Here is a 21,141-nt window from a genome sequence, read left to right on the forward strand (position 1 = left end):
CACATACACACTCAGGCATTCATGCCAAATAATAAATAAAAGAGAGGTATGTAGGCTGGCTAAGTTAATGTAGGATTTTTTGCTAAAGGGAATATTCTTCTATTCTTTTTCTTCACGCTTGTCCACGGGGCCACTTGCAGTTCTTTTAAACACCATTAATGATTGCGCAAAAAGGGCATTCCAGTTAATGTCGTTTGTCAGGAAGAAATAGTTATTAAAATGTCTTTGGATAAATGGAACGAAGAGTGTTTGAAAAGGCCCAATTCACAGCTTTTCTTCAAGTTATAAAATGGAAATTACTTCCGGTGTAAATAATTCATCCCAACAAATTTGTTTCCTTTGGTGTGTGCCTGCCTGCCTGCCTGTGTGAATATCTGATTTTATTTTTGGAGCCCTGTGACATTAGCCCCTTGTTAGTTTAGCACTTACTGTGAATCGGAGAGTTCTGACCCACAAGGATCCAGACCTCTAAGTTCTATTTCAGTGAACTGTTTGTACTTTTTTGTAGACAGTCTTCCAAACAGAAGAAGGCTATTCAAACTGCTATCCGCAAAAATAAAGAGGCAAATGCAGTGCTGGCCCGGTTGAACAGTGAACTCCAGCAGCAGCTCAAGGTAAGGAGCTTCCTGAATTTGGATTACCAGGCTTTGTGTCTGTCTGTTGTGTTTTGTTTTGACAAACATTGGCTGAGCATCTGGTTCCATTCCTGTTGGTAGGACTTGCTCTTTGTTCTCAAACTCCTTTTGGAAGGCAGAGTCGCTGTATTTAAGTTTCATGGGTTGGTTCTTGTATGCTTAGAGGAAGACTCGTAGCTTTAATATGCAGGCTGCATGTTGTGTGCTAGTTAAAAAGACAGAGAAGCTATTACAAAGGCTCTTTGAAGCATTCTTTATTGTCGAAGCCTTCTGGGTAAACCCCTCATTTGTTTAGATGCTCCATGAATGATGCTATACTTATTTCAATGGAAGAGGGTGGCCCTGATCCTCTTGAAGGCCAGCTCCTGCCCTGGGATCTTGGAAATGGTTCCATATCAGCTTCTCAAGGACATCACCCCCTCCTCATCACCTGTTTCTCTTCACCATTAATCTCCCCTGTATTAGTTTCCCAGGGCTGTCCTAACAAAGTGCTACAAACTTGGTGGCTTAAAATAGTAGCAACTTATTCTCTCCCAGCTCTGGAGGCTAGAAGTCTGAATCACGGTGTCAGCAGAGCTATGCTATCTCTGAAGGCTCTAGGGGGGAAATCTTCCTTTCTTCTTCCGGTTTCTGGTGGTGGCTGGCAGTCCTTGGCTGGTAGATGCATCACTCCAGTTTCTGCCTCTGCTGTCACATGGTGTTTTCTCTGTGTCTCTCTGTGTCTGTGTCCAAATTCCTCTTTTTATCGTGCCCTCTTTTTATAAGGATACCAGTCATTGGGTTAGGGCTCACCCTAATCTAGCACAGTCTCATTTCTAACTAGATTATATCCACAAAGACCCTATTTCCATAGACGGTCACATTTACAGGTACGGGGGGTTGGGAGTTAAACATATATTTTCGGGGCACCCACGACAGCCCCTGATTCTCTGCTGTTGTCCAGTGTACTGACGCCACATCCTCCTGCTGCTGCCGCCCCGTCTCTCTGGTCTCCTTTTCACAGCCAAGTTTCTTAAGAGTTGTTTTCATTTACTGTCTCTCATTCCTCACCAACAGTTTTCTCTCCCTCCACTTCGTTGTGGCTTTCGTTCTCCTCCACTTACACCCCTCTTACAGCCAAATTCAGTGGGCCTGTTTTAACATTATTTGGATTTTCAGAAAAATCTATGCCATTGACCGTTGACCATTCCTTCTTCTGAAATGTCTTTTCTAACTGGTTTTTGGGATATCATACTTTCCTTGTTGTCCTTCTACTTCACTGGTGATTCCTCTTTAGCAATCTCTGCTGTCCCTTCCTTTTTTATTTTCTGTTTCGTTACTACCCCGCTTTGCCCTAATTTTTTTTTTGTTTTATTTTTTTTGGCTGACCCATGTGGCTTGTGGGATCTCAGTTCCCCAATCAGGGATTGAACCCAGGCCATGACAGTCAAAGCCCGGAATCCTAACCACTAGGCCACCAGGGAGCTCCCCCTAATATTTTATTATGAACATTTTCAAGCATACAAGAAAGTTGAAAGAATCATACAGTGAATATTTTCATAGCCACCACTTTGGTTCTGCCATTCACGTCTCGTTGTACTTGTTTTATCACATGTTTTTCTATCCTTCAGTCCATCTTATTTTTAACATGTTTTCAAGTAAATTGCAGACATCTGTATGCATCCCCTAAATATTTTAACATGCATATCATTAACTAGAGTTCAATATTTTTACAAGTTTTTCTCATGTTGTAAATTTTACATACAATGAGTGTACAAATCTTAAGTGTACACTTGCTGACTTTTTAACAAATGCATCTACTTATGGATCTCAACCCCCTATCAAGATATAGCACATTACCATCTCCCCGGAAAGCTCCCTCATGCTCCTTCCCAGTTAATTTCTGCCCCACTCACATAGAGGTAACCACTATTCTAAACTTCTTAGGCCATACTGTTGCCTATTCTGTAACTTTATGTAAATGGTGTCCTCTGACATGTACTTTTATGGAAAACTTCTTTCACTTAGTATTATGTTTTTGAGATTCATTTTCATTGTTGTATGTCTCAGTAATCTGTTCCTTTTTATTGCTGAGTGGTATTCTATTGAGTGAATATGCTGCAATTTGGTTATCAATTTTCCTATTAGTGGACACCTGAGATGGTTCTAGTTTTTGCTATTTTGAATAAAACTACATTCTGGGATAAGTCTTTGTGTGGGAATATGTTCTCATTTCTCTTGGGTAAATTTCTAGGATTAGGATTAGTAGGTAATATGGTGACTGTGTGTGATTAGTTTTAGTAGAAACTGCTAGAGCTTTTCCCAAAGTGGTTGTAGCGTTTAGTACTCCCACCACTACTGTGTGAGAGTTCTGGTTGTTCCTCATCCTCGCCAACACTTGGTGTTATTGTTTTAATTTTTAGCTAGTCCTGTGGTGAGATAGTTTTTATTTTACATGTCCTTAGCACTTTTCTATGTGATTATTTACTTTTCATATATTTTACTTTATGAAGTGTCTTTTCCAAATATTTGGCCATTTAAAAATCATTTTCAGCCTTTTTTGTGGAGTTGTAGGTAGATGCTTTTTATATATCTTGGTTACCAGTCCTTTGTCAAGGTATATATTTTATGAATGTTTTCTTCTAGTCTTTGTTTTGCCTATTAATTTTTTTAACTGAATCTTTTCATGAACAGAACTTTTTAATTTTGATAAAGTCTGATTTATCATTTTTTCCTCTTATGGTTTATTAACTTTCTTCCTATATAGGGAAACTTTGCCTACATCTAAATTATGAAGATATTCTCCTATGTTTTCTTCTAAAGTCTTTATTGTTATAACTTTTACATTTAGATCTATGATAACATTTGGTTTTTTTTAAACTACTTTATTGAGATATGATTGTACATACCTCAGTAAAGCTGTACATATTTAATGTATGCAACATGATGAGTTTGGAGATAATTATACATCCATGAGTCTGTCACAGTTTATGCCATAAAACTGCCCATCACCTCTAAAAATTCCCTCTCACCCTCATTATTATTATTTATTTTTATTGAAGTGTTGTTCCTATAGTTGCTGTACAATGTTATGTAAGTTATAGGTGTACAATATAGTGATTCATGATTTTTACAGGTTGTACTCCATTTATAGTCATTATAAAATATTGGCTATATTCCCTGTGTTGTACAATATATCCTTGTAGCTTATTTTATACCTATTAATTTGTACCTCTTAATCTCCTACCCCTATAATGCCCCTTTCCCCTTTTCTCTCCCCACTGGTAACCATTAGTTTGTTCTTTATATCTGTGCGTCTGCTTCCTTTTTGTTGTCTTCTCTTTTGTTGTCTTCTCTTTATCTTTTGTGAATCTACTCTAGGTTTTTGTATTTGCTTTGTTGTTATCATGAGGCTTACATAAAATATCTTGTAGATATATAACAGTCTATTATATTCTGATAACAACTTAACTTGGACTGTGTATAAAAACTCTACCCTTTTACTTCCCCCTTTTTGTTTTTGATGTCATCATTTACTTCTTTTCATATTTTGTATTCATTAACAACTTATTGTAGCTATAGTTATTTTTAATATTCTTTTCCTTTAACCTTTATACTAGATTTAAGTGGTTAACACACTACCATATTACAGTATTAGAGTATTCTGAATTTGACTATATACTTAACTTTACCCCAGTATATTGTATATTTTCATGTTACTAATTAGTGTCCTTTCATTTAGCTTGAAGAACTCCTTTCTACATTTCTTGTAAGGCAGGTCTAGTGGTGATGAACTCCCTCAGCTTCTGTTTGCCTGGGAAAGTCTTTATCTCTCCTTCATTTCTGAAGGATAACTTGGCTGAATAGCATATTCTTGGTTGGCAGTTTTTTTCTTTTTCTTTTAGCACTTTGGATTATCATCCCACTCTCTCAAAAGGTGCCTGCTGAGAAATCCACTGATAGCCTTATGAGAGTTCCCTTTTAAGTTACAAGCTTCTTTTCTCTTGCTGCTTTTAAGATTTTTCTCTTTGTCTTTGATTGTTGACAAGTTTATTATAATGAGTCTTAAAGAGGAACTCTTTTTTTAAAAAATAAATTTATTTATTATTTTATTTATTTATTTTTGGCTGCATTGGGTCTTCGTTGCTGTGCATGGGCTTTCTCTAGTTTCGGCGAGCAGAGGCTACTCTTCGTTGCAGTGCCCACGGGCTTCTCATTGTGGTGACTTCTCTTGTCGTGGGGCACGGGCTCTAGAGCACAGGCTCAGTAGTTGTGGCTCACGAGCTTAGCTGCTCCGCGGCATGTGGGATCTTCCCGGACTAGGGCTCAAACCCACGTCCCCTGCATTGGCAGGTGGATTCTTAGCTGCTGTGCCACCAGGGAAGCCCAAGAGGAACTCTTAAGGTGAGTTTGTTTAATGATCTGTGAGCTTCATGAACTTGGATATCCATATGTCTCCCGAGATTTGGGAAGTTCTCAGCCATTATTTCTTCAAATAAGCTTTCTGCCCTCTTCTCTCTCTCTTCAACTTCAGGAACTCTCATAATTCACAAACTATTTCTTTTGATGACATCCCATAGATCACGTACCTTTCTTCATTCTTTTAAATTCTTTGTTCTTCTCTGACTGGATAGTTTCAAAATCCCTGTCTTCTATCTCAGATTCTTTCTTCTGCTTGATCCATTTAGATGTCGATGTTCTGTATTATATTTTTAATTACATTCATTGCATTCTTCAGCTCCAGAATTTCTGTGTAGTTCTTTTTTATGATTTCTATCTCTTTGTTAAACTTCTCATTTTACTCGTGTAGTGTAGTTTTCCTGATTTAATTGACTTCTCTTTCTGTGTTTTCTTGCAGCACATTGAGTTTCCTTAAAATAGCCATTTAAAATTCTTTATTGGGAAAATCATAGATCTCCATGTCTTTGGGATTGGTTACTGGAAGATTATTGTAATTCTTTGGTGGTGTCATGTTTCCTTGAAGTTTTGTGTTGCTGTCTTCACATTTGAAGTAGCAGTCACCTCCTCCAGTCTTTACTAACTGCCTTCAGGAGAGAAATACTTTCTATCAGCCCATTAGAGATTCTGAGAATTTCTCAGATCTTCTATGGGTACACTTGCTCAACATTTCTTGTTCCTTCTTGTGGCAGAATTCTTAAGCTTGTATGCCTTATTCTGATCCTGCACAACACCAGGCCAACTGCTAACAGCCTCCCTTTTGTTTCCCAAAGATGGCACTACAGCTCAAATTTGTGGTCTCTCATGGTCCACAGATTTGGGCCAGCAAGGCTTTCTGTATGTGCTCAGTCATTCATGCTGCTGTCATCAAGAATGTGAACAGGAAGCTTGCCACAAGTTGGTGGTGTGTGTAAGTCCCATGGAGTGCTGAGAGTGCCCCATGGCCAGTTGGAAGATCCCCAGGGGCTTATGGGTGGGCTTCTTGATGGAGCCCCTGGACACATTTAGTAGGATCCATGTTCCTTTAATCCTCTTTTGAGAGTCCTGTTCGCCACTCTCCAGCCTCTTCCCCCTCCCCACCCCCAAGTCATGCAGTTCACAATTCAGTGCTCTGGATGGGGCGAGACAGGAATGAGCCTCTTTGACAGTGTCCCACACACCCAGGGAAACTGGGTGCTCACGTATGCGCTCTTCCTTCCCCCATGGGAGAAATCATAGGCCAAGATCTTTTTTAGTCCTAAGCTGTGCTGCTTTGTGAGAAGGTGATGTGAGTAGTCAAACAGTTCTTCTTACCCTCCCCAGTGCATCTAGACTTGTATTATTTTTCTTTAGCATTGTGCTGGAACTTCTCTGCTTGAAACTTGAACTTCCACAAAGGCTGTTTCATCTGTGGGTGATCGTCTAAAACAGTGTTTTCCAGGGTCTCCTGGACTGTGGCTGAGAGGGGCTAGAGCTGCTTCATGGGCCCCTGCTTGGTCCAGAGCCGGAACTGAGGTCTGTGTGCCTATTACCTGATGCATGGCTGGACGAGACTCCTCCTGGGACCCTTGGTGTATGGTGCTGGATCCCAAAGCTCCCAAAAAGGCCCTTTGTCTGTGAATAGAGGCCAAATTGTTATTGGCAGGGGGATATGGACGAAGGATGTCTTACTCAGCTGTGCTGCTGACATCACTCCTGGTAGTTCTATTTTTAATTTTTTAAATGAACTTCCATAGTGTTTTCCATAGTGGCTGCACCAATATCTATGATACATTTTGAATTAAGTTTTATATATGCTGTGAGATTAGGGTCAAGGTTCATTTTTTTCCATACCAGTATCTCATTAATCTAGAACCATTAGAAGAAAAGAGTTTCTTTTCCTCCTTGGATTACTCTGGTGCCTTTGTCAAAAATCTAATGACTATATAAGTGTGATTTATTTATGGGTTCTTATTCCATTCTATTAACCTATTTGTTAATCTTTTTTTTTTAACATCTTTATTGGAGTATAATTGCTTTACAATGGTGTGTCAGTTTCTGCTTTATAACAAAGCGAATCAGCTATACATATACATATATCCCCATATCTCCTCCCTCTTGCGTCTCCCTCCCACCCTCCCTATCCCACCCCTCTAGGTGGTCACAAAGCACTGAGCTGATCTCCCTGTGCTATGCAGCTGCTTCCCACTAGTTACCTATTTTACATTTGGTAGTATGTATAAGTCCATGCCACTCTCTCAGTTCGTCCCAGCTTACCCTTCCCCCTCCCTGTGTCCTCAAGTCCATTCTCTAAGTGTGAGCCTTTATTCCTGTCCTGCCCCTAGGTTCTTCAGAACCATTTTTTTTTTTTAGATTTTATATGTATGTGTTAGCATATGGTATTTATTTTTCTCTTTCTGACTTACTTCACTCTGTATGACAGTCTCTCCATCCATCCACTTCACTACAACTAACTCAATTTCGTTTCTTTTTATGGCTGAGTAATATTCCATTGTATACACGTGCCACATCTTCTTTATCCATTCATCTGTTGATGGACCCTTAGGTTGCTTCCATGTCCTGGCTATTGTAAATAGAGCTGCAATGAACATTTTGGTACGTGACTCTTTTTGAATTATGGTTTTCTCAGGGTATATGCCCAGTAGTGGGATTCCTGGGTCGTATGGTAGTTATATTTTTAGTTTTATAAGGAACCTTCATACTGTTCTCCATAGTGACTGTATCAATTTACATTCCCACCAACAGTGCAAGAGGGTTCCCTTTTCTCCACACCCTCTCCAGCATTTATTGTTTGTAGATTTTTTGATAATGGCCATTCTGACTGGTGTGAGGTGATACCTTATTGTAGTTTTGATTTGCATTTCTCTAATGATTAGTGATGTTGAGCATCCTTTCATGTGCTTGTTGGCAATCTGTATATCTTCTTTGGGGAAATGTCTGTTTAGGTCTTCTGCCCATTTTTGGATTGGGTTGTTTGTTTTTTTGATATTGAGCTGCATGAGCTGCTTGTATATTTTGGAGATTAATCCTTTGTCAGTTGCTTCATTTGCAAATATTTTCTCCCATTCTGAGGGTTGTCTTTTCGTCTTGTTTATGATTTCCTTGGCTGTATAAAAGCTTTGAAGTTTCATTAGGTCCCATTTGTTTATTATTGTTTTTATTTCCATTTCTCTAGGAGGTGGATCAAAAAGAACCTTGCTGTGATTTATGTCGTAGAGTGTTCTGCCTATGTTTTCCTCTAAGAGTTTGATAGTGTCTGGCCTTACATTGAGGTCTTTAATCCATTTTGAGTTTATTTTTGTGTATGGTGTTAGGAAGTGTTCTAATTTCATTCTTTTACATGTAGCTGTCCAGTTTTCCCAGCACCACTTATTGAAGAGGCTGTCTTTTCTCCATTGTATATTCTTGCCTCCTTTATCAAAGATAAGGTGACCATATGTGCGTGGGTTTATTTCTGGGCTTTCTATCCTGTTCCACTGATCTATACTTCTGTTTATGTGCCAGTACCCTACTGTCTTGATTACTGTAGCTTTATAGTCTGAAGTCCGGGAGCCTGATTCCTCCAGCTCTGTTTTTCTTTCTCAAGACTGCTTTGGCTATTCGGGGTCTTTTGTGTTTCCATACAAATCGTGAAATTTTTTGTTCTAGTTCTGTGAAAGATGCCACTGGTAGTCTGATAGGGACTGCATTGAATCTGTAGATTGCTTTGGGTAGTATAGTCATTTTCACAATGTTGATTCTTCCAATCCGAGAACATGGTATATCTCTCCATCTGTTTGTATTGTCTTTAATGTCTTTTCATCAGTGTCTTATAGTTTTCTGCATACAGGTCTTTTGTCTCCTTAGGTAGGTTTATTCCTAGGTATTTTATTCTTTTTGTTGCACTGGTAAAGGGGAGTGTTTCCTTAATTTCTCTTTCAGATTTTTCATCATTAGTGTACAGGAATGAAAGAGATTTCTGTGTATTAATTTTGTATCCTGTGACTTTACCAAATTCATTGATTAGCTCTAGTAGTTTTCTGGTAGCATCTTTAGGATTCTTTATGTATAAGTGTCATGCCATCTGCAAACAGTGACAGTTTTACTTCTTCTTTTCCAATTTGGATTCCTTTTATTTCTTTTTCTTCTCTGATTGCTTTAGCTAAAACTTCCAAAACTACGTTGAATAATAGTGGTGACAGTGGGCAACCTTGTCTTGTTTCTGATCTTAGTGGAAATGGTTTCAGTTTCTCACCATTGACAATGATGTTGGCTGTGGGTTTGTCATATATGGCCTTTATTATGTTGAGATAAGTTCCCTCTATGCCTACTTTCTGGGGGGTTTTTATCATAAATGGGTGTTGAATTTTGTCAGAAGTTTTTTCAGCATCTATTCAGATGATCATATGGTTTTTATCCTTCAATTTGTTAATATGGTGTATCACATTGATTGATTTGTGTATATTGAAGAATCCTTGCATTCCTGGGATAAACCCCACTTGATCATGGTGTATGATCCCTTTAATGTGCTGTTGGATTCTGTTTGCTAGTATTTTGTTGAGGATTTTTGCATCTATGTTCATCAGTGATATTGGCCTGTAGTTTTCTTTCTTTGTGACATCTTTGTCTGGTTTTGGTATCAGGGTGATGGTGGCCTCGTAGAGTGAGTTTGGGAGTGTTCCTCCCTCTGCTATATTTTGGAAGAGTTTGAGAAGGATAGGTGTGAGCTCTTCTCTAAATGTTTGATAGAATTCACCTGTGAAGCCTTCTGGTCCTGGGCTTTTGTTTGCTGGAAGATTTTTAATCACAGTTTCAACTTCAGTGCTTGTGATTGGTCTTTTTATATTTTCTATTTCTTCCTGGTTCAGTCTCCGAAGGTTGTGCTTTTCTAAGAATTTGTCCATTTCTTCCAGGTTGTCCATTTTATTGGCATAGAGTTGCTTGTAGTAGTCTCTTAGGATGCTTTGTATTTCTGTGGTGTCTGTTGTAACTTCTCCTTTTTCATTTCTAGTTTTATTGATTTGAGTCCTCTCCCTCTTTTTCTTGATGAGTGTGGCTAATGGTTTATCAATTTTGTTTATCTTCTCAACGAACCAGCTTTTACTTTTATTGATCTTTGCTATTTTTTTCTTTGTTTCTGATTCATTTATTTCTGCTCTGATCTTTATGATTTCTTTCCTTCTACTAACTTTGGGTTTTGTTTGTTCTTCTTTTTCTAGTTCTTTTAGGTGTAAAGTTAGATTGTTTATTTGAGATGTTCGTTGTTTCTTGAGGTAGGATTGTGTTGCTCTAAACTTCCCTCTTAGAACTGCTTTTGCTGCATCCCATAGGTTTTGGATCGTCGTGATTTCATTGTCATTGGTCTCTAGGTATTTTTTGATTTCCTCTTTGCTTTCTTCTATGATCTCTTGGTTATTTAGCAGTGTATTGTTTAGTCTCCATGTGTTTGTATTTTTTACAGATTTTTTCCTGTAATTGATATCTAGTCTCATAGTGTTGTGGTCAGAAAAGATACTTGATAGGATTTCAATTTTCTTAAATTTACCAGGGCTTGATTTGTGACCCAGGATATGATCTATCCTGGAGAATGTTCCATGAGCACTTGAGAAGAAAGTGTATTCTGTTGTTTTTGGATGGAATGTCCTATAAATATCAATTAAGTCCATCTTGTTTAAAGTATCATTTAAAGCTTGTGTTGCCGTGTTTATTTTCATTTTGGATGATCTGCCCATTGGTGGAAGTGGGGTGTTAAAGTCCCCTACTGTGATTGTGTTATTGTTGGTTTCCCCTTTTATGGCTGTTAACGTTTGCCTTATATATTGAGGTGCTCCTATGTTGGGTGCATAAATATTTACAATTGTTATATCTTCTTCTTGGATTGATCCCTTGGTCATTATGTAGTGTCCTTCTTTGTCTCTTGTAATAGTCTTTATTTTAAAGTCTGTTTTGTCTGCTATGAGTATTGCTACTCCAGTTTTCTTTTGATTTCTATTTGCATGGAATCTCTTTTTCCATCCCCTCACTTTCAGTCTGTATGTGTCCCTAGGTCTGAAGTGGGTCTCTTGTAGACAGCATATATACAGGTCTTGTTTTTGTATCCATTCAGCCAGTCTGTGTCTTTTGGTTGGAGCATTTAATCCATTTACATTTAAGGTAATTATTGGTATGTGTGTTCCTATTACCATTTTCTTAATTGTTTTTGGTTAGTTATTGTAGGTCTTTTCCTTCTGTTGTGTTTCCTGCCTAGAGAAGTTCCTTTAGCATTTGTTGTAAAGCTGGTTTGTTGGTGCTGAATTCTCTCAGCTTTTGCTTGTCTGTAAAGGTTTTAATTTCTCCATCGAATCTGAACGAGATCCTTGCTGGGTAGAGTAATCTTGGTTGTAGGTTTTCCCGTTTCATCACTTTAAATATGTCCTGCCAGTCCCTTCTGGCTTGCAGAGTTTCTGCTGAAAGATCAGCTGTTAACCTTATGGGGATTCCCTTGTATGTTATTTGTCATTTTTCCCTTGCTGCTTTTATTATTTTTTCTATGTATTTAATTTTTGATAGTTTGATTATTATGTGTCTTGGCGTGTTTCTCCTTGGGTTTATCCTGTATGGGACTCTCTGTGTTTCCTGGACTTGATTGACTATTTCCTTTCCCATCTTAGGGAAGTTTTCAACTATAATCTCTTCAAATGTTTTCTCAGTCCCTTTCTTTTTCTCTTCATCTTCTGGGACCCCTGTAATTCAAATGTTGGTGCGTTTAATGTTGTCCCAGAGGTCTCTGAGACTGTCCTCAGTTCTTTTCATTCTTTTTTCTTTATTCTGCTCTGCGGTAGTTATTTCCACTGTTTTATCTTCTAGGTCACTTCTCTGTTCTTCTGCCTCAGTTATTCTGCTGTTGATTCCTTCTAGAGAATTTTTAATTTCATTTATTGTGTTGTTCATCATTGTTTGTTTGCTCTTTAGTTCTTCTGGGTCCTTGTTAAACGTTTCTTGTATTTTCTCCATTCTATTTCCAAGATTTTGGATCATCTTTACTCTCATTACTCTGAATTCTTTTTCAGGTAGACTGCCTATTTCCTCTTCATTCGTTTGGTCTGCTGGGTTTTTACCTTGCTCCTTCATCTGCTGTGTGTTTCTCTGTCTTCTCATTTTGATTAACTTACTGTGTTTGGGGTCTCCTTTTCGCAGGCTGTAGGCTTGTACTTCCTGTTGTTTTTGGTGTCTGCCCCCTGTAGCTAAGGTTGGTTCAGTGGGTTGTGTAGGCTTCCTGGTGGAGGGGACTAGTGCCTGTGTTCTGGTGGATGAGGCTGGATCTTGTCTTTCTGGTGGGCAGGACCGCATTGGTTGTGTGTTTTGGGGCGTCTGTGACCTTATTATGATTTTAGGCAGCTACTCTGCTAATGGGTGGGTTTGTGTTCCTGTCTTGCTAGTTGTTTGGCATAGGGTGTCCAACACTGTAGCTTGCTGGTCGTTGAGTGGAGCTGGGTCTTAGCGTTGAGATGGAGATCTGTGGGAGAGCTTTTGCTGTTTGATATTACGTGGAGCCAGGAGGTCTCTGGTGGACCAATGTCCTGAGCTCGGCTCTCCCACCTCAGAGGCACAGGCCTGACACCTGGCTGGAGCACCAAGCCCCTGTCAGCCACACAGCCTTTGCTTTCTTCTGCCAGTTTTCCCCAGGATTCTGTAGGCTCTGGATCGAGTGGGATGTCCCATCTGGTCTTATCCTGGCCACCAGAAGCTCATGAAGAGGTGGAAAAATTGTTTGCCCTCTTCTTTTTTTAGTGAGTGCTTGGCCGAGAACCGTTTTTTTTCTAGGGCACCTTGTAAATGGAAAAGCTTATCCGGGTTAAAAGTTCCTGCTGTGGCTGCTGTAATTCACGGTCATCTTGCATAAGGTTAACCCGCTTGTTCGGCCTTAAAACAAAATTTATTCACCTGATGCCTCACGTGGGCCCAGTTCAGCTTCAGTCTGACCCCTATTTGTTGATCTTTATATTGGTACTACACGGTCTTGATTTCTGTAAGTCTTGAAATTAGGTAGTACAAATTTTTCAAGATTCTCTGTCTAATTGGTTAGATTTTAGAAAACACTCCTCTCAGTGGTTCTGAGTGTGTAAGTATTATGTGTCTTTTGTTAAATTTGTTCCCATTGTTTTGGTGACACTGTTGCAAATTGAACTGTTTCTTAAAATTTCATTTTCTCATTGAGTTTATGAAGGCCACAGAATATAAGGTCATACAGAAAGCAATTATATTCCTATATACAAGCAATGAACAACTGATCACAGAAATTTGAAAAACAATACCATTCATAATAGCTCACCCCCTCCCCCAAATGAAATACTTAAGTATAAATTCATCATAAAACACAGGATCTGTATACTGAAAACTACAAAATGGTGCTAAAAGAAATCCAAGAAGACCTAAATAAAGGGAGAGACATATGCTGTTTGTGCATTGAAAGACTCAACATAGTAGTGATACTATTTTTCTCCAAAGTGATCTATAGATTCATTGCAACCGATCAAAATCCCAACAGGATGTTTTGTAGATATAGACCAGCCTATCCTGTAATTTATATGTAAGGGCCAAGGAACTAGAATAGCTAAAACAAATTTGCAAAAGAAGCACAAAGGTAGAGGAATCACTTTTAGTATCAAGCTTCAGTAATCAAGATAGTGTGGGATCGATGATAGATCAGTGGAGAGGGATCGGGAGTCCTGAAGTAGACCACATGAATATAGGCATTTGATCTTTGACAAAGGTACAAAATCAATTCATTGAGGAAAGGATGGTCTTTTCAAGAAATTGTTTTGTAACAGTTGGTCATCCATCTGTAAAAAAATGAACCTTGATCGAACACCTCACTCCTGATACAAAGATTAACTTGAAATGGATCATAGATGCAAATGTAAAACATAAAGGTATAAAACCTGTAGAAGAAAACATAGGAAAAAGTTATTGTGACCTGGGGTTAGAAATGATGCCAAAAGCACAGTCTATAACAAAAAAAATCAATAAATTGGACTTCATCAAAATTAAAACTTTTACTCTGCCAAAAACACTGGCAAGAGAATTAAGAGACAAGCTACAGACTAGGAGAAAATATTTGCAACCCACGTATTTGACAAAGGACTAGTGTCCAGATTATATAAAGAACTCAAAACTCAGTAATAAGAACTCTCAAAGCTCAACCAACTCAATTTAAAAATGGGCAAAGGACGTGAACAGACACTTCACCAAAGAGGATATAAGGATGGCAAGTAAACATGTGAGAAGATATTCAGCATTGTTAGCCATTAGGCAAATGCAAATTGAAACCATGATCACAGACCAGTATACACAGTGATAGAATTGCTAAAACAGAAGATCGTGACAGCATCAAGTGCTGGCAACTGGAACCCTCGTGAATTGGTGGTGAGAATGCTGAATGATACCCCACTCTGAGTAACTGTTTGGCATTTTCTTATGAAGTTATATATACATTTAACCTTGTGACCCAGCAGTTCCACTCCTGGGTATCTACCTTAGTGAAATGAAAAATTTATGTTCACTCAAAAACCTGTACACAAATGTTCATAGCAGTTTTATATGATAGTGGAAACGTGGAAAAAACTCAAATGTCCTTCCAAGGATGAATGGATAAACGGAGTACGATGAAATAGTACTCATCAGGCAAAAGGAATGATACACGCAGCAATTGGAATGAAACTCAAAGGTGTTATGCTGCGTGAGACAAGCCAGTGTCAAAAGGTTAGGTACTGCATGATTCCTTTTATTTGACATTCTTGAAAAGGCAAAACTATAGTGCTGGAAAACAGACCACTGGTTGTCAAGGGTTATGCATGAGGTGAAGGTTTGTATATCAATGAGTAGTACCAGGGAGCTTTTTGGTTGTTGGAACTGTACTGTACCCTCTTTGTGGTGGTAGTTTCACAAATCTATATGTGTTAACGTTTGTAGAACTGTACAATAAAAGAAAAAAAGTCAATTTTACCATATGATAATAAAAAATAAAATTTTGTAAAATGTCACACTTCATTCTGTTTTATGGATCTTTGTATGTGATCTCATTTTTGTTTTGCATTTTGCTTTTGCCTCCCCCTGCCCCCACCTTTGCTTTGGCGTAGGTCACTAGTATCCATTGGTCTCTATATTTGGTAGGCCCTTTTAATTGGGAAGCCCATATTTCTCAGTTCCTGGAGTTTTCTTGATTTTTATTGACCTCCCTCCCCGCATGTTCTCTGTTCTCCCTTCCTGATATTTTTCAGACACTGGACTTCTTAGTTTGGTTTTCTAATTTTTCTTTTCTAGTTTCTTTCTTTTCTCTTCTTTCTTTTTCTTCTTTCTTTTGTCTATATGTGGAGACATACTTATTTTTAAACTCTAAATCTCCTGTGTTTAATAACCAAGAGTTCATTTTTTTTGTTGTTCTCTGATTCTTTTCAATGGCATCCTATTCTTGTTTCATTGTTGTAATATCTTCTCTTAATGGTAGTTTTTCTTCTTCCTCAATACTTGCTTTTTTTGTTGTTGTATATACTTCTAATTAGATACTTTCCTTCAGTAGCTGATGGTCCTTCTCTGCTTATATTTAGGAGGAGGATGAGAATGCATATTGCAAGTTCATAGCCTGTTGTGGGGCTTGTCAACTTTGAGCTTCATTCTCCCCCAGTTTGGCTGAGCTGTAGAGTTGGGGAACCCCCAAAGACAGTGTCATTTGCTGTTTCCTCTTGGTCTGGTTGGAGTCCCCAGGGAGGAGACTCTTGTGGTCTCCTGCATGGAGGGAAGACCTGGTTCAGTGGAGGAGAGGGCTCTGGTTCTCAGCATTCAGGGCATTCATTTAATCCCCCTATTTCCAGTCCAATTTCTGGTCCTTAATTGTATCTCTGTATTGCTAATCCAGAGGCCATCTGTTTTACCTTTCAAAGGAATAAATCTTCAGTGTTCTACCGTAGTGGCAGGAAGGATTCGGGGATCTAATTACTTCTGAAGCAGACTTTCAAGCAAAACTTATTTAAGCCAATCGTCCTCCCCTCTTTCACTCCCACTTTCATAGGTATCTGGTGCTGCCAATTTGAGTCCTTCAGGGATTCTTCTTTGTAAAATCAGATTGGTTCTTGTTTTATCCCCATGCTTGGCTTGCAGTTCACTTTTCTTTACTTGATCTGTAGAAGTGAAAACGTTCTAGGTCTAGTGAACAGAAGTCTGAAGAATCATCAAGCAGAGCTCCAGTCATGGCTTCTCAGTCAGTTGCCAGACTAAGTCAGTTTACAGATACAGAACCCTTGAATAAAGGGGCCTCTGAGTCACCTTTAGGAAGGACCCTACTCTGCAGCCAAAAGTTTATATTGTTAATCTTTCTCCCAGCCTTTCCCAAAGTGTGTGACTGTGCACTGGGGAAAAGGGACTCATCAGATTTAGGGGGGATTACTGGACACAGGCTCTGAACTGATACTTATTCCAGGAGACCCAAAACATCACTGTGATCCACCAGTTAGAGTAGGAGCTTATGGAGGTCAGGTGATCAGTGGAGCTGTAGCTCAGGTCCATGTCACAGTGGGTTCAGTTTATCCCCGAATCCACCCTGTGGTTATTTTCTCCAGTTCCATGATGCGTAATTGGAAGAGACGTATTCAGCAGCTAGGAGAATCCCCACATTTATTTTTCTTGGATTTGCTAATTCATTCAGCATTCATCAGTTTGCCTTCCAGCTTACCAATTTTATTGCTATCACCTCTTCCCTTTTGTCTTCCCTGTCCTTGTGTGTCTATGACCATGTGCACTCCCCCCCCCCCCAGTTAAAAAAAATTGTTTTAGTAGAGTTGCAGTAGGGAATGAGTTTGGTGCATATGTTCAGTTCTGTCTTTACCTGCAGCCTCCATCTATTGGGTTGGCCAAAAAGTTCGGGTTTTTCTGAAAGATGCTGTGGAAAAATAGAACGAACTTTTTGGCCAACCCAATATATTATTTTGCTGGGTGATGTTACATAATCTTATGGCTTTGAAGGCCATCCAATCTCATAAATTTATGCCTCAAGCCCTACTTCTCTTTCTTCTAAGCTCTACACATGTATTTACAACTGCTTATTCAACTTTTTTCCTAATATATCTGATACACATCTCAGATGCTTCATTCCCAACCCTCTCCTTTAAATGCCCATTTCTCATCCAATCTTCTTGTTCTCAATTAATACCACACTACCAGCCGCCCACTTGCTCAATCCCAAATCCCTTTCCTTCTTTCCTATATCACCTTCATCAACATCTCCTATTAGTTCTAGATTTAAATTATGTCCAGAATCCATCTCCTTCTCTCTATCTTTATGGCTGCTACCTGATCTAAGCCATTTTCATTTCTCATCTGGTTCCATGCAGTAACCTCCCAACTGCTCCCTGCTTCCACTCTTGTCCTGCTACAATCCATTGTCTACGCAGTAGCCAGAGTGAAAATTCTGAATTCTAAGTTAGGCCGAATGCCTTTCCTGATTCAAAGTCCTCGTTGCCGTACACTTTGAATGGCATCCACACTCCTTATTCTGTCCACAAGGTGCCTGCCTAACTCTTTGACTTTAGCTCCTGCCAAGGTCTTCATTGTCCCCTCTGCTCTGGTCACACAGGCCTTTTGGTTCATCAAACACACCAAGCTTGTTCCCTCCTTTGGGGCCTTAGCGGTTGCCATTTTATCTCCCTGAATATCCTTCACCAGTATTTTCATGTGGCTCACCTCTCACTTCATTCAAGTCTCTGCTCAGTAGCATCCGCTTTGAGAAGCCTTCCCGGGCCACCCTCTCCACCTTTCTCCCAGATCCCCCATTACTCTCTATTACATCATCTTATTTATTTCCTTCTGAAAGTGTCTTGGTTTTTTTTTTTTTTCTTCTGACTTTCTTGTCTTTCTCTAGCCATTTGAGTATGAGCCCTGTGAGGGCATTGGTTTGATCTATCTTGTTCCTTGGTGGTATCATCACACCCAGAGCAGAATCGGGCCCATAGTAGATAGATACTCAAAGACTGTTGGATGGTAGGTAGGAGGGTGGGTGAATAAACGTTTGTTGAGTTCCACGCTACTATTAGCATGTTGTTTCTTCTGGGACGTCTCAGAATTGAGCCTTTATACAGAATTCTTTCCCACCTTGACTGATTCAACTTCAGAATGCCTTTACGTATCCCCGTCTCTCCCTGCCAGTAGGTCTGTTTTAGGGCTCAAAGTTTGAATTCCCAAATAGCAGATTGTAGATCCTGTTTTCTACCTTTAGCCGAGAAGTCACACCTTCAGCCATATTTTGTGCAGGAGCCTGGATGACACTTTGGTGGAAGGACGACCAGTGCCCTTTCTCATCCCTCAGTCCTGATCCAGTATGGCGCTGGAGTGGAAACAAGAGATTGCAACTAGAGATGTAGTCCTGATGGCTCGCCTCTCAGTATTAGGAGTCTGCTTTTGCTTTTCTGCTCCCTTCCAATCCGTTTTTTTATTTTTAACATCATTCTGTGCCAGCCACTGTTAAAACTGAGGGTGAGATTTAGGCGTGGGGGGTGGGGAGGGTTGGTCAATCAGTTTCATTTCATCATCTTAAGAAAGGAGTCGAGAGACTGCAAATTGTGAAGCCTCCTGTGTCTGGTCACCAGCTTTAAATATGATGCCTCCCAGTCCACTTGTCCTTGAGTCATATGGCACCTAAATGCTTGTGGGTCCAGTCATAAGTTTCTTTTCAGTATCTGATGAAGTAGGGATGAACCCAGGAAATGACCCCTCTCTTCTCTTTGTTTTGTACAACTCAGGAGGTTCATCAAGAACGGATTGCATTGGAAAACCAACTGGAACAACTTCGTCCAGTCACTGTGTTGTGACCCCCAAGATTCAAGTAACAGTGGGTGACCTTTCCTGCCAAGATCTTTCCTTTGAATGTTTCAACGCAACTACGTGTCATAGATGTCTGAGACTGTGTCAAAAGCTCTTGGCGGCGGAATATAATCCATATCACCTTTTCTCTTGTGCTTCACGTGTACGTTTTACTGTGGTGGAAAAAATACAACTGATTATCACACTTGAAATTGTAACTATCAGTGGAATTTACCTCCCATTCTTAAGTACTTCCTCAAGGTGTTAGATGTTGCTCCTTACCCAAAACCAATCTTCTAGCAAATAAAAACAATTTAGAGCATTACTTATTTAAAGAATTTATGACTTGTACAAAACCTTGTAATCCTTGTAATCCAGTACCTTCAGGTTTTATTTTCGTATGTATATCATATACAGTAGATTGGTTTCCTGAATAATTGTGATTCCAACTGGATAGTCTTTGGCATGATGATAATAAAAACAAAAAGTAGAAGAAAACAAAAGCATTAGCTTTAGACTGGCGCTGTGCCCTCCACCACTATATGCCAAAAATTGCTTCTCTAGTGCCATCTTGATATTATATCTAGCTATAAATAATACATGACTATTGTTTTCTATTGAATGGCAAAGACTTATTCAGTCTTTACACCTCTGTAAAGTAGTAGTTTTGTCCATGATCTATTTAACTTGGCCCAGCTAAGCCATCAACCCAGACAACTCAGCCCTTTCATGTAGATTTTTGGGCAAGAGCAATCTGCCTGAACTGCCTTGCCCGATCAAATTAAATAAATAGTTGCCAGATCTCTACTTTTATCCTGCATGGGTTAACATATCTGTAAATGCATGAATTTGGAAACCACCCATCAAATGTGAACGGCTGACGAGACTGTTTGGACTGATAAGTATTTGTTGTTTGAACGCAGGTATTCAAACTAGGAAAGAAGGGGCAATGGTTGTTACCAGTAATCCAACAATCTCTGGTAGTTATTTTTGTCTTTGTTATTTTAACCCGGATCGTGAGTGTATTGGGTATGAAGAAATAATGAAAGAAAGCCGATCCTCACACTGGATATATGACTATTTTGTTCTCTGTGAAGTGTACCCTTGGGAAGGGATTGGTTTATGTGCAGTTCAGAGGCGCCCAACCGACTCCAGTGTAAGTGATGTAAAACAGTAAGCTCAAATTGCAGAAGCCAGTACTCTATAGAAATTTACATAGCCTCTGCTTCTCCTGTAAGCTCAAGTTGAAAGTGGGAATTGATCGACCCTCCCAGGTATCCGGCCTCGCCAGCTTTAACATCACTTCAGGAGACGGATGGCAAGACATGTGGTCTCTTGTGCATTTTGCTAATTTACCGATTCTTAGGATAGCGGGGTGGGGTGTGCTAGGGTTCTTTCTGAAGTGGTTTAGGATAGGTTTGCGATACGCGGGACTAAGCCTTTGATTTCAATAGAGTTGACTGCTTTTAGAAGAAGTAGGCTTTTATTTTTAATGCTTTCTTACTCCATTAAGCTGTATCAATAGCTTAATGGCAGAAGAGAAACGCTCAAACAGATGATGTTTTTCCAAAAAAACCCAAATTGTTGATTCTGTTCTGTGCATATTAAAGGATTCTGAATTGCTTGGATTTTGAAAATCACAGGACTTGAACTATTTCTCTAGTCCCCCTTTCCTTCCCTTTTGGCTGCCTTTTTTGTCCCTGTGGGAGGGGTTCAGAGTCAGTTTAAACCCTTCCTAAGATTATGAATGGGTGAGTGCACATTTTTTAGGTAAGCTCTTTTCACTTGTTCTGAGATCTGGGGGCTGCAACACATTTTATCAACAGTGTCCTTGTCACAGACATTTCATATCACGTTTGCCTTTTGTTCCATTCAATCCAGGAAAGACTAGCATATGCACTTTATCTCATAATCTTCCAGGACATATGCACACACTCCAGATAGCACTTCATATCCATTAAGCAGACATATAAACTAAAGAATGTTAGTCTATGTTATGCATTTTTAAAATATTGACATGTTTTTCTCCCATCAAGCCAAGGCCAGAGTGAGCCAAATTAGGAGGTTGGGGTTTTGTTTAGTTAGCTTGGTTTTCATTGAAGGAAAAAACTTGCATTGGACAATCAAAGCCTCATGCGTTGCACAGTCTAACCAGTAATTTAACATAGGCATCATTAAAGCCCACACCAATAATATCTCCACCTCACCTTCTTGACTGGACTTAAGAGTGACCACAGTTTCTTAGTTGCCTAGAAGTGGATTTTTAAAAAAACAATTACAC

At 39.3% G+C, this 21,141-nt stretch overlaps 1 protein-coding gene across 5 annotated transcripts in view; it reads left to right on the top strand.

Moving 5' to 3' along the window:
- Window positions 1–19,442, top strand: part of REPS2 (RALBP1 associated Eps domain containing 2) — a 232,560-nt gene extending 213,118 nt beyond the window's left edge. For all 5 annotated transcript variants that reach the window (XM_061178368.1, XM_061178371.1, XM_061178370.1 and 2 more), the window contains 2 exons: window positions 509–614; window positions 18,800–19,442. In XM_061178368.1, coding sequence (XP_061034351.1) covers window positions 509–614; window positions 18,800–18,868 — 175 coding nt within the window. In that variant the 3' untranslated portion in view covers window positions 18,869–19,442. The remainder of the gene's footprint in view (window positions 1–508; window positions 615–18,799) is intronic.
- Window positions 19,443–21,141: the final 1,699 nt, after the last annotated feature.

Source organism: Eubalaena glacialis, chromosome X (genome assembly GCF_028564815.1).
Source record: "Eubalaena glacialis isolate mEubGla1 chromosome X, mEubGla1.1.hap2.+ XY, whole genome shotgun sequence".
NCBI lineage: Eukaryota > Metazoa > Chordata > Mammalia > Artiodactyla > Balaenidae > Eubalaena > Eubalaena glacialis.